The sequence below is a fragment of the Phlebotomus papatasi genome, chromosome 3, assembly GCF_024763615.1.
Source record: "Phlebotomus papatasi isolate M1 chromosome 3, Ppap_2.1, whole genome shotgun sequence".
In the NCBI taxonomy this organism is placed as follows: Eukaryota; Metazoa; Arthropoda; class Insecta; order Diptera; family Psychodidae; genus Phlebotomus; species Phlebotomus papatasi.
In genome coordinates, this window is record NC_077224.1 from 20,083,555 (window position 1) to 20,097,099 (window position 13,545).

At 32.1% G+C, this 13,545-nt stretch overlaps 1 protein-coding gene across 3 annotated transcripts in view; it reads left to right on the forward strand.

Annotated features, from left to right (window-relative positions):
• The window catches only part of LOC129806845 (hemicentin-1), a 687,416-nt gene that overhangs the window by 288,339 nt on the left and 385,532 nt on the right, over positions 1-13,545 (forward strand). The window contains exon 1 of one of the 3 annotated variants that reach the window (XM_055855636.1): positions 2,447-3,776. The exons of the other annotated variants lie outside the window; for them this stretch is intronic. Coding sequence (XP_055711611.1) covers positions 3,749-3,776 — 28 coding nt within the window. The 5' untranslated portion in view covers positions 2,447-3,748. Of the gene's footprint in view, positions 1-2,446; positions 3,777-13,545 lie in introns of those variants that run through there. 3 annotated transcript variants of the gene reach the window in all.

Sequence of the window (13,545 nt, forward strand, 5' to 3'; positions counted from 1 at the left end):
ATCAGGCTTTCTGAAGCTTTATTCCAAAAATCGTGGTTTAATTTAAGCATTCATGTGCTTACGACCAACACTTGCTGAGTTTTGTTTCAACACTTGAACGATCTTCAGGCCCAAGTGTTATTGTTTCTTAACAAGCGTAAAATCCTTGGGTAAATTTTCACGTTCAAAGAAGATTGATTAATAACCTTGGAAAATCATTACAATGGTTTGTTCTTTAGAAATCCTAGGTATTCTGAAACCAGGCTAAACATTTGGTATTCAAATCACTTTTAATTGGTAATAAATCGATAAAGTACTCGTAATTGGTTTATCTTTCCGTAATATTCCATTTTTATGTGACCGAAAATTTAATATCGGTTTAGAGATCAAACGATTACAGATATCTTCGGTGATGCCCTTATAAATCAATGTTATCTCGAGACATTTTTCCATCTATCCTGCGAAATTTAGACTTTTTTAAGCGTATCGTGAGCAGAACATCAAAGTGGACCTACGTTAATATTGTTTGCTAAGGATTCTGCATAACGATCCCAATTTAGGTCAACTTAAGATTAAGTCAGGATTGACGGCTAAGAAGGATTTGTGGTGTGTTTGATTGGATTGGAAGAGAATCATCTGATATGAACTACTATAGGGCAAACAGCTTCTGAAATTTCTTTCATTTTTCGATAATGTTTTGGAGGGGTCTAGGTTAAAATTTTGAAAGCAAAAATTCGGAAAGACGATATCTCGAATTCTTAAAAGTGTCATAGGTATTCCCACGATTGCTTCCACTCTTCTTGGAGGCAAAGGGAAACTATTCCACGCATAATCCTCCTTACAATTTCGTCACTTTCAGGATTTTACCCATTTGGGATTTAGCTCTTGGGATTTTGGCTTTGGGGATCTTGGCTTTAGGGATTTTGGTTTTCGGGATTTTGGCGTTCAGGACTGTGGCTTTTGATGACCGAAAAAATTTTCAACATCGAACTTTCGATTTTGTGGAAATTTGATAATAATAATTATAATACTGGCACAACATTCCATGAAGGAACAAGGCTTTCTCGCAAGGGGATTTTTACACTGAGAAAAAAGGAGGTGCGATTAACTTTTCTTCCTCGTAACTTTAACACTTTTTAGGTGTAAATTTTTAATGTTAAATTTACACCTTTTTAAGTGTAAAATTAACATGAAAAATGCTAACTTTAACCCATAATACAACTAAAAAGCATAATATTTACACCGATTTCGGATCAATACTGCAGGGTAAAATTAACATTTCCGGAATGTTATTTTAACTTTTTCGGATTTCTCTCAGTGTAGACATGCATTATTATTTTTACTTATACGAGATGAGGTTGTCAGTTCCATGCCCGTGGAATCAAGTACAGTGAAGCTCACTGGATGCAATCCGAACACCTTTAACGCCAGAAAAATTCCTGGTGACCTAAAGGGGACTTGAACCCGGGACACTTGCATCATAGAGCGAGTACTCTACCACTTGACCCATTGAGTGCCGAGAAGTTGCAGGGTAATAATGACGTACATTAGGAGTCATAAGTTTGTTACGGTGCATATTTCTAGTTAAAGAAGCTTTAAAAACTTTTTTTAAATATTTTGAAAAGTCAGGTTTTTGATTCCATTACGTTCTTTGGTTTTCGCTGGTAATTTATTAACCAGTTTTAATCGATTGCCAACTGTCACAGATACAAGAATTATATGAAAAATTATAATTCATGGAGAGCTCTATCACGAAAATGGCTCTATCTCCAAAACGAGGGTACCCATTATAATTAGTGATACGGCTCTAGCCAAGAACGTTCAATTCAATATCTCTGTCAATCAAAAGAAATGGAGAATTTGCGAAATCTTTACGACAATCCACAATTTAAAGCTCACTCAATGCAAAGTAATATGTCTTTTTGGTCTGATGCCGAAATGAGCAATATAATCTTCTGGAAATGCTTTATGCTTTTCAATGTTGGGGGATACCATCGCGAAAGTTAATAACTATTGAGCATACTAACATGGAAAAATCCGCATGTTTCATCTTGGTGGCTGGCTTTTTTCTCCTTTTACTGCTTCCGCTCGAGGGAAAACTCCATTTCCGGGGGATCATTAAACCACATTACTGCGGTTTTTATGGCATTGTTATTCTCTGTCAGTGAGATGAATTTTTGGCGTGCGAGATCCCATGTCCCCGGTCTCGAGGAATTATTGTCAACAATTGTGTTATTTACCACCCCAACATGTGCTCAATGGGGGAGCTTGGTATTTGGGAGAGCGCTGAGAGACGAGAGAGTTGGGATTTTCGATTGCTCTAGATTTTCCCCTGAAAGTGGTTTTTCCGATTCCTCCGGTCGAATTTCCCTCGGTTTTCCATCGGATTTTCCCCTTTTGTGTGGCTCTGGCAGACAGTCTCAACAGCAACCCTCACGGGGTGATTCTTCATTCCGGTTCCGGACGTCCGAAGGAACGTGCATTGAGTGTTTTATTGAGCTATATATTGAGCGACGAAAATTTGCGCGCGATCTTTCGTAACCGGGAAAGTTGATGTGACCACAGAGAGTCCCTTTGGGATGGTAGAGGAGTGATACATCAGTGTTTGTTTTCTTTGTGAGGGAATGGTAAAAGGTGAATTTTCCAGGATGAAACAAGGGATTTATTAAAATTGTCGGCTATAAAGCACCTTTCACCGAGGCTAAAAAGCTATAGGATATAAAAAAGTTTATTTTTCTGTGTTTTTGGAGCGGAAATTTCAATTTATATTCACTGACGGAAGTCTCCACAAACGAGGAAATTGGTGGGGCTTTCCATCACTTTTCCGCGCGCGTTTGCTAACGTGAGAGTGTAAAACACAAGTGAGGATTTCTCTGTGACCCACCAGGGAGGAAATTGCTTCCGGACGGTGGAATAATGTGTGGCAGGAATTACATAATAATAGCCCAAGGAAAAATAGTGACACTGTCTAACGACACATCCACAATTGGGCCCCATTCCTGCCCAGGTAGTGTTATGTAACAAAGTCCTCAAGAGCCAAAAGTCAATTTTGAAAGAGGGTTTTTGGTCAGAGACTTGGTAAGGGGACGATAAACATAGAGACTGAGTGCATTAAAGGGATGGCTTCAGTGTTTGAACTGGGGTGCAAATGACATCATCACCTTTGGCATTAATTACTTCGGAAGCTGGAAAAGAGACTACCAGGTATCTCAGGTGGACACTGGACATTAATTGAGGAAGGATCAACAGCTTCAAACTTTGTCTGTTAGTTTGTGGCACAATTTTAAAATTGCAGAAATTCAAAAATAAAATAAAAATAAAAATCCAACTAATACTGAGAGCTTTTCAAGAGAGCTTTCAAGTGTAGATTCCTCTCTGGAAATATCACTGAAGTGTTCAGGTGCGAAAGTGTCATTCCCACAAATAGTTTGAATAGTGAGCTCAAATATTCGAAGAATTTTGTTGAAATTTTTACCCCCTGTGCAGAGAGTTTCAGAGCTTTTTCAAGCTCAAATATTTCTACCCCTAAAACTATTGTGTGCAAAAGTGAGTAAAAGCCCAATGTAGAGTCTTTAAAAAAAGTATAATAACACAGTGAGTGAATTTAATTAGAGGTTTTTGGCCTTTCTCCCCAAAAAATAAAACGAAGCTTTGGCCCAAAAATAATAACACAAGAGGATATTTAAACTTGGAATTTTTAGTGAAAATCCTATTGTGGCTCCTGTCTGCACTGTTCTGGAATTGTGTTGGCGAGATAGTGTTGGAAAATATGGATTATAGGTGGATTTTGCTAACAGGTTGGTGTGAAAGTTTTACATTGAAGTTATTACAGAGTTCTGCGTGGAAGGAATGGGGTAAAATGGAGCTTGTATACCCTTAGGTGGGCAGGATTAAGTAGGGCGGAAAAAAACATAGAACACCCAGGAAATGAATAAAAGGATTAAAAATGAATGAGAAAAATCATGTTAAAGCTCCATTATCTCTCAGCTTGAAAATGGAATCAAAATCCTCTACATTTCCGATTTTCTTCCTTGGTATTTTCTTTGGCCTCAGTCAAGCACTCATTTTTCAAAACCCTCACCCACCATCGTCTTCCGTGGAAGTACCATCCCTCAGCTTTTTTTTTTGTGCTTCACTGGGTAAAAAGTGAACAACCACAATAGGGACCATATCGCTAATTATGGGTACAGACAAAATAGTAATAAAGCGACACAGTAAATCATTGAGGATCTAGGGCTTTTCTCAAGCGAGATTTTTAAAGCAAAAAAAAAATAGGGAAAGGCTTTCAGGCTTCGCACAAACTCTGGCTTCGAACACTTCATATTTTTCCCGTATTCCTTTAATGAATTTCACCTAATTGCTTTCAGGAAATGCGTGACTGAAGACTATCTATTAAAATATATTGCCATAGGTCAGATTCAATAAAGAAATAGTGAAAAAATATAAAATGTTGGAAGCCAGAGTGTATGCAAAGCTTGAAAGCCTTCCTCTACATTTTTTCGTCTAAATTTTTCAACTTTTAATGGGTATTTTTTTCACATGATTAACTTTTAATCACAATACACTTAAATACTTTATTTTTACACCTATACTGGTAAAAATAAAAGGGTCATCGATGATCCTTTCAAAGGGTTACTGTTTTGATACCTCTTTAACTCTGGGAATAAACGAACAAAAACAATGAAAAAGTCATCTTTGGTTTGGTGTTCGCTCAGATGAGATAAATATGATAGGAGTAATAAATTTACGATAAAATGTAATCTATCGTGATAAATGTGCATACAAAATTTCAAAAGATTCAAGTGAACCTTTCAAAGGGTCAAATATGATCCATTTTTGTTGAAAAGGGTCTATTTGACCCATTTATTTTTACCAGTGTAGAATGATTAAATAAATGGAGGAGCTTTTTAATTCACAAAATATACTTTTCTTAGTTTCTTTCTTATATTTCTTGGTCTCTAATCCAGATATAGAAAATATAATTTCTATTAAATTTAGAAGATTAGGGGAAACCTTTGCAGCTTCGTACAGAAAATTACGTCCAAGCTTAAAGATTTTTTACCAAATGCCACACAAATCGAATCAATTCGCTTCTTGGAAATTACAAAGAGCCAATTCACTTTTTTTTGAGATTTTGAGATTTTAATACACTTAGAAAGGGAATTTAAGAAACTTTCCAGTAATATAAGTCATTAAATTAGAAAAGTTTTATCTCAACTCTTTTTGATTACCTGCGCAATTTTGTTTAAAGTCAAGGGGCACAAAAGAAATTTAGGGTAAAGTGATATAATTTGGAATTAGTGTTATAAGTTGGACAATTCGCCGGTACAAGTTGGACATGGCTTTTTTCTTGATAAATACAGTACAAAATTTGTTTTTAAGCACAAGGAACCAAATTATAAAAGAAAAGCATTAAAAATATATAAATAAAAATGAAGTACTAAATTTATCAGGACAAAAAGCCCTGTCCAAATTGTACTGTTGTCCAACTTGTACTACTTTACCCTATCGTTCAAATTTTTTTGAAGCTAGGAACTGGCTCAAGCAACTTGATCCCTTATCATTTTAATTTTAGGAAAATTTGCGCATCGATGTTTATTTTAATACTCTTACAAATGGAAAAGAAATAAATTGTTTTTGGTCTGGAATTGAATTAAGATATTTACAAAAAGTTGAATCTTTCATAGTGTTTCCTGAATAATGGTTAAAAATGAGTTGGCTCCTTGTAATTTTCAAGGAGTGAATTATACCACTATGTCAAAAAAAACTCTTACTTATTAGCTTTGTAATTCTACCTCAGAAAATTCCTGGAAATCCTTTGGAATTTCCTCTAGAGGAAAATAAAAATTTAGTGACAATTTTTACAAAGCTGTCCCAATTTGCTCAGCTACGTATAAAATTTTTCCACTTTCGTACGCCTCATTTATAGCGTAAACACTACACCCGAATACAATAGCTTTCACATCAGTATAAATGGAACATTCATCTACTGTTTTTTTGAGAAAGTATCAAGCGTTTTAAAATCACTTTATGTAGTTTTTCTCAGCGGTAATTTATGTGACACTTGAAAAACCAGCACTGAGAAAAAAAAGGTTGTGCGATTAACTTTTTTTCCACGTAAATTTAACACTTTAGGTGTAAAAATATATCAACATTTTTTAATGTTAATTTTACACCCTGTAAAACTTTGTAAACTTTGTAAACTGTAAAAAGTGTAAACTTTAACCCATAATACACCTAAAAAGCACAATATTTACACCGATTTCGGATCAGTAATGCAAGGTAAAATTAAAATTTCCGAAATGTTATTTTAACTTTTTCGGATACCTCTCAGTGAGTGCACAGCTTTCTAACAGTCAATTAGGTGTGATTCTCTCATTATCACACCTATTGTAATCCTCGGATTTTCTCTAACATCTTTAAGTTGTCTTACGTAACATGTTTTGAACATAAATGATTCTGAAATTTACCAGTAGTGACCAATTTAAAGTGAGGATGAGTGAGGAATTTCCAATATATGGTTAATAGTTTTGGGTTTAGAAAATTTCAAGAAATCAAATTTAATATCTCTTATTTCTCAAATCTTTTGCATCATCTCTCGCTTTCGCGCTACTCTTTTTATTCTTCTTCTTCTTTTGGACATTACAAGAAATTCGATTTAGGTCAGTTAAATTTTTAGTATCAAAGAGAGGCCGGATAGACAAATGCAAATCGTTTGAAGAGAAAGGCATGTATTTTTTTTTTATTTTATGAAATTTTACTGATTTAGAAGATGTGCTGCAGGAAAAATTTCAATTGCAATCTGTCAAATATGGCCGCTCAGATATTTATTTACAGCAAAGATGAACTCTATTCCCTACAGGAAAAAAGTTTATTAGTCATTAATGAGCAGGGATTTGTGAAAATATATTAATTTTACTTCTGTCGAATTATAATTGCTTTAGTGTTTGTGTGACATCTGTCAAAGTGCAATTGATCGATCAGGGTAGTCATATCAACCACTCAAAATATAATTCGAACAACTCGATTTTTTACAAAAATCGTTTTATTCGTTTTTGGATAGTTCTGTATACATTCTACCTGACCTATGAATATTATACTTGAAAGATAATTATTTTCGAAGTTATAGAGACTTTAAATTTAACCACTGCGGGTTATTCGTTTCTCATTCTGAGGGATCGAACATATTCAGGATTCAACTAGAGGAACCATCAATAAAGACAAAGACGTTTTTGTATTCGAATCTGGCAACATTGAAAAATAGTCGCTGATGTTGCATTTCATTTTTAACGTTTTATGATTTTTTCTTACAGGATTTTATAAGATTTTTTCTTACATAACGTTGTCTGAAAAGGACTAATATTAAGAATGTTAAAAATTTGATTAATTGGTGATCGAATAATGCCAGGAAATGGGAAAAAATTCAATTTCAAGTGTTTCGTAAGTTTTTATGCTTTTATTTCTATTTAATGAAAAGAAATTTTATACGAAATTTTTCCATCTCGGGAAAGATAAAAGGGAATTTCTTTCGAGTGAGTCACAATTATGGTCTTCTATTTTTGGTTCTTCACATTCCACAGACTTTAATTCCTTCAAGAAAATTTGAATGTAATACTGCGAAATAAGTAAATGTTGCATTCGATAACACAGAAAGAGAGACAATTACAATCAATTTCGCGGAATTGAATGTATAAAATTGAACTTTAGACTGTCGAACTTTCTGAGTTAGTTTTAGTTTAAAATTTCACTCATATACGGGAAAGCTATGACGCTTCGCACAGAATCTGGCTTCGAACACTACATATTTTTCCCAAATTTCTTTAATAAATCTGACCTGATTTTTCAGAAAGTTAAAGGATATGGAAAAAATGAAGTGTTCGAAGCCAGAGTGTGTACGAAGCCTCCAAGTCTTCCCCTATAGTTTTTTTTTATAAAAATGGGATCTGATATTGATAGAAGAGCAGGAAGTTGCACAAAGCATATAAATAATATTTTCTCTTTTTTCTTTACTTTGATTGGATTTCTTGAGCTTGTTTTTGTTGTCAATTAGGTTTTTGCCATAAAGCATTCGCAGTTTTAACACATTCCAATTTCATTCCAAAAAATCCATTTTAATTTCGATTCTAGAAAAATATAAAAAAAATCTAGAATTTTGGCAACAGAGTTAGAAGCACTATTTCAATATACTAAATTTCATTACATTCGGAAAAATGTGAGAGTAGTATAAATATTATGACTCAGACACACCAGATCGGTATCAATAGAACCATGCAATACGTTTGAGCTTTTATGAAGCTCTTCTGATATGAAAGGGGTTAAAAAGGCATAATTCTTTAATTTTTGGCAATGCTTTATTAAATCTAATTCATATTCTTTACTTAATATTCCTAATTTTCAGGGGTTTATTTAAAACGTAGTCTATAAACTGTGAAGGAAAGTGCATATAAGTTTTTATCTCAAAGTAGCTATTATTTAATTTTGACATTAAATATTTTAAGCATTACAAAAATGTCATAAAGGTCGTAAAATGAAAATTAAGTTGCAAAGACGGTCCATATTTTTCTTTAAATTTTCTTTGCCAAGAATGTTTCAGTATTTATAGGTATTAAAATTCTATGTTATTCGTTAGCTAAGGTTCTTTACAATCTCTTTTAATACCATCTTTACTAAAATATTGACCAATCAAATGAAGTCATTATTTAACTTAAATCGTAAGGATTTCTTTGTTTAAATTTACTAAAGCTTTTTTAAACTGTGCGACAGATAATTTTTTTCTGTGAATAAATAAATAAAAGTAGTCTAGTCTAGTACAGATTACACATAATCCATTTAAATATAAATAAATAAACAAAACTTAAAAAAAAATGAAATCTAAATTGAATTTTAATTGATTTCTTTTTCCGAAAAAATCCTTTATTTTATATGAAGGTTTTTCTAATTAATTACTTTTAAAAAAATCATTTTTAAATTGTCTCTTTCTTCTCTAAATTAACTAAAAAGTCAATCTAAATGAGAAAATTCTAATATTATTGCTTTATACTTTTATTTTAAGCGTCAAAGTAGGTTTTTTCCTGTCCGTCAATATATTTTTTTCATTTTTAAATAAATATTTCAGAAGTACCTAATTTATTTAATTGATTCTAATATAATGTTTTCATGATAATTTCCTATGGTGAAGTAATAAAAATTTTATTTTGAAAGATTCTCTTTTCATGTTTTAATATGAACGTTTTTTTATTTATTTATTTTTGGCTAATAATCCTACGTAGTATTGCTGTTTGTCTTTTGCGTTACATTTAACGGCTATCGGTTTATCAAAACCTCTCGAGAGTTCAGAATGAGCTTTAGAAAACATGCTATTTTTTTTTATAAACATAAGATATATTTTTATCCGTTTAAATGTATCTCAATCTCAAAACAGCTAAAAAATCTAACTGCAGGATTACAAAAATTGTTCTACATTCAACGATACAGTCTCTAATGTTTTTTCTTGCTCCTTATTCACTCCCGCTCAATTCAGCATCTATTTCATTTTCATTCCACCCAGATAGTGAGCTTTTTTTTCTGCGCTGTCCTTATTTCTTATTTTTATTTTGTTCTCAAACCGAAACATGGGCAAATGGGGAGGAGGAATATGATGAGAAATATATCTAGAAAAACTCACCCTCAGCATCATTCAGATATTCAACTTCTTTTGCTCGGCAGTGTACAAGGCAAAAGCTCAGTGGTATAGAAGCTTTTGCCGGGGTTGAAAGCATAAGATGGAGCGTGAGTTGAGTAATATCTAGTGGCAGTAGTGGATGTTGTGTATGATGGGGGTGATATTATGTAAATTCACGACTCTTTTCACGAAATTGCCTTCCGGTGAATGTGGGAGAAAATGTGTCTTATGGCATGTATTTTATGTTCCTTTTTATTGCACAACATCCCACGAAAAGGAATCACCATATATGTAATGTATGTTGAGTTACCTTTCATACCACGAATTTAGTAAAAGCCCAGAAATTTCATCTATGTCAGCAATTTGTGGAGATTTTAATTAATTATAATAAGTTGCATGAGATTAATTAATATTTCAGAAATTTCCTCTTCATTTTCACTTTGGGAAAGTCTGTGCAAATCTGTTTCACACCTTCTAAGGAAATACGAGAAAGTCTTTAAGCAACTCCAATAATCTTACCCAAATATTAAACCTCAATTTCACACTTTCGTATTTTCTCCTTACAGTCCAATAAACATTCAACATAAATTCGATTTGTTAGACTTTCGAAATAAGGATAGGATTTGTACTGTACAAATATTATACATCAAACTTATTCTAAAGTTTGCTGTCCAATAATAATAGAATATCTGTGATTAATAAACAAAGAGAGACTCAGAGATTTGTGCTAAAATCTCTGTTTTTCACTTTAATTTACCACACAAATCGTCTAAATCTTCCCATTCAAAACTTTCTAAAATTAATTTATCGATCTCTATTTTCTGAAATATCCTTACGAACCGGAAAATTAAGTCTCATTGTACATTCGTTCGTCCAATTTCTTTCGACCGGAGCTTAAGGCCAAACATTTAAAGTTAACGTCTTATACGGGCTTAAGACCTAAAGCTTAACCATACGGCTTAATTTCTTTCTATTCTTATCAATCAGGATTTTTTGAAAATTTTTAATTTAGAATTAGATACTAAAGGTAAATGATGCATTAGATTCTGAGAAAATAATTGAATTGCTTGTTATTAAGGATTTTGAGACCCTTGGGAACTGGGCTAAACCTGGCTTAAACGGTGGATTTGTAAGGTATCCTGCCTAAGGCGGTCTTCAGACTAGAGGTTTACTCTAGTCTGAAGACCGCCTCAGGGAGGGTACCTTATAAATCCACCGTTTAAGAAATTGTCTAACGGTGCTATTACACTAGGATTTTTGACGTTTTAATTTTAAATTCAACTGAGCCAATTGAGCATTATGATTTCTAGAATTTATTTGAAAATTCTCACAGTCAGGACACATTTTGCAAGAAATTTTCTTAATTTAAATAGTGCCGCGATATTTTTGATTGTGAATGACTCTGAAAAATGTGTAAGAGTACTAAAAATGTCTTATGAGTTACTTATCTGTTATTCAGAAGGATCCCCTAAGCCAGGAAAAAGATGCAGCGACAGTCTTATTAAAAATCTGTATGAAGTCGTCCCAACTGAAATTTCTTAACATAACAATTTCCTTCGAATGGCTTTGGAGGAACTTAATGTATTACTAACGATACTTAAGCTTCACTTCGTGCAAGTTTATCACTAAAACACTGTACTTATCTTATATTTTCGCCACAAATAATATTAATTACGAGTAAATAAATTTAATAAGAACAATTTTATTTAAAAGACTACTTGTGTAACTGCAATAAAATTCAAATTAGTGAGCAATATTTTAACATTTTAATTTGCTTAAATCAAATTTATTTGAGCAACCACATTTATGCTATTTTAACACATTTAAATAGGTTTTTTTGGACCAAGTATTAGTTTTCATTAATAAATAAGTGCAGATCTATCAATTCAATTGGTTTTTAGTGGAATATAACGCATAGGAACAAATCATCTGAAAATTAAATTGAATTTACAAATTGAAAAAATCCTAGTGTAATGGCACGGTAAGATGTCTTTTAGATCATACACAGCAGCAATGCCCTTGAATAATTCCTTTTAGGAATTTTTCAAGTTCAAATGTAAAACTTCTCTAGAAATCGCATTCCTTAACCTATTGCACTAACTCTCTAGATTCATTAGAGAAGTTTTGAAATTTTACAAGTCTGTATTGGATTCAAAGGCTTAGAACCGATAATAAAGTATTTCCGATATACTATAAATAAACTGTTACTATTTTAATTCTACGAATTACTCAAACTCGTTATCCTGATACTTTTGAGTAATGATTTTTATTGTAGAAACTATTATTTCATAATAAGTTAGGGGGAACTGGGGCACCTTTGAATTGGGGCAGCTTTAAACTTGGACATTTTCTCCTATTTTTAATCCGAAGTGGACAATATTGTGATATAATTTAACTCCACAATCCAATTTATTGTAAAACTAAATAACATTAAAATAAGTCTCAATTAATTTTAAAAATAGGATAAAAAGTCTAATTTTAAAAGTACCTCCATTCAATGGTGCCCCACTTTCCCCTATTGGGACACGAGCGTTATATTTAACCGGAGAACCCAAATATTCTGTAAATTTAAAAAACGTTCCCCTTTATTAAAATAAAAATGCAATATTTCATTTATATTTAATTATCAAGCGTTTAATTGCAAGTGGAACTTTTTCATATTTTAAAAGCGATATTGTATGTCAAATTATTTCCTAAAATATCGTATTTAATTGACCATAATAAGTAGTTAAAAAGGATAATATAATTTCGTTTTATTTGATTAAAGACAAAGGGGAAAGTGTGGCACTTTCAAGTAGTTAAATATTAGATTAGAAGCTCCATAGATGATTCTTACTATCCTTACCGTACTATCATGTTATTCATCAACTATTGGCCTAATTATTTATTCTAAATCCACTATTTTCTGAAATTGAGAAACATGTGAACAAATAAAAAATAAAGTATTATAAATACGGAAAAAAATCTAATATTATAACTCAATAAAGTTCAATATATTTGATATTTGATAACATTAAAGAGAATAATAAATAAACCTAACATATTGAAAAATACGAAAGACATTCATTCAATATTATTAGTAATATGCATAAATGTAAAATATCATTTTCAAAGAATTTATAAAATTACAAGTTATCTCAATATCTTCAGTATAGGATCAGCAGTTTTGTGATTATCTTTTTTACTGATCAAACTGCTAAAATACTGATCGAGAATATGTTTTTTTGTATTGTAATTACGAGGAATGCAATATCGTCCACCTTATGTGAAATATAGTACACCAAACTTCCAGAATATTTACAAATACTTTTTCCGCAGAATCTCATTCGTAGAGTCGATGATTTTTTTTCTTTTTTTGGACAATGAATTAGCTAGATTTAAAGAAAAACTTAAAGTTCCTGTAATTTTGAGAATCAAAACAACTGTACGATATCAGGCACATATACCTTACAGGTGATTCGATGGCAAAATGACTATGCTTACACGGAAAACATATCTCACATGGGAAATGTTAATTTATGTTTACAAAAATAATCATTGTGTAAACACAAATTCAGACACATTTTAAAAAACTGTTCATAATATTATTTCAAAGAATGTCAAACAATCAAACGTAACTACTGTAATATTTTTGTATAAAGAAACTTTTTATACACTGAAGTTTCAATAATTACAATTAGGGTCGAAGAAACACCTCTTTGACAGGGAACCCCTATTGACACTTTTGTCAAAATCTTGAAATTTATTTAAAGTATCTAATAAAATGTAAATATTTTGACGTTTTTTCCTTAATTAATTCTATGTGTTCTGATAAAGATAGATGTTCAAATTTTACATTCCAAATGGTACAGAGTAGGGTGTCAATAAGTCCTGACACGACTTTTTCAAGTTTCAATAGGTGTTCC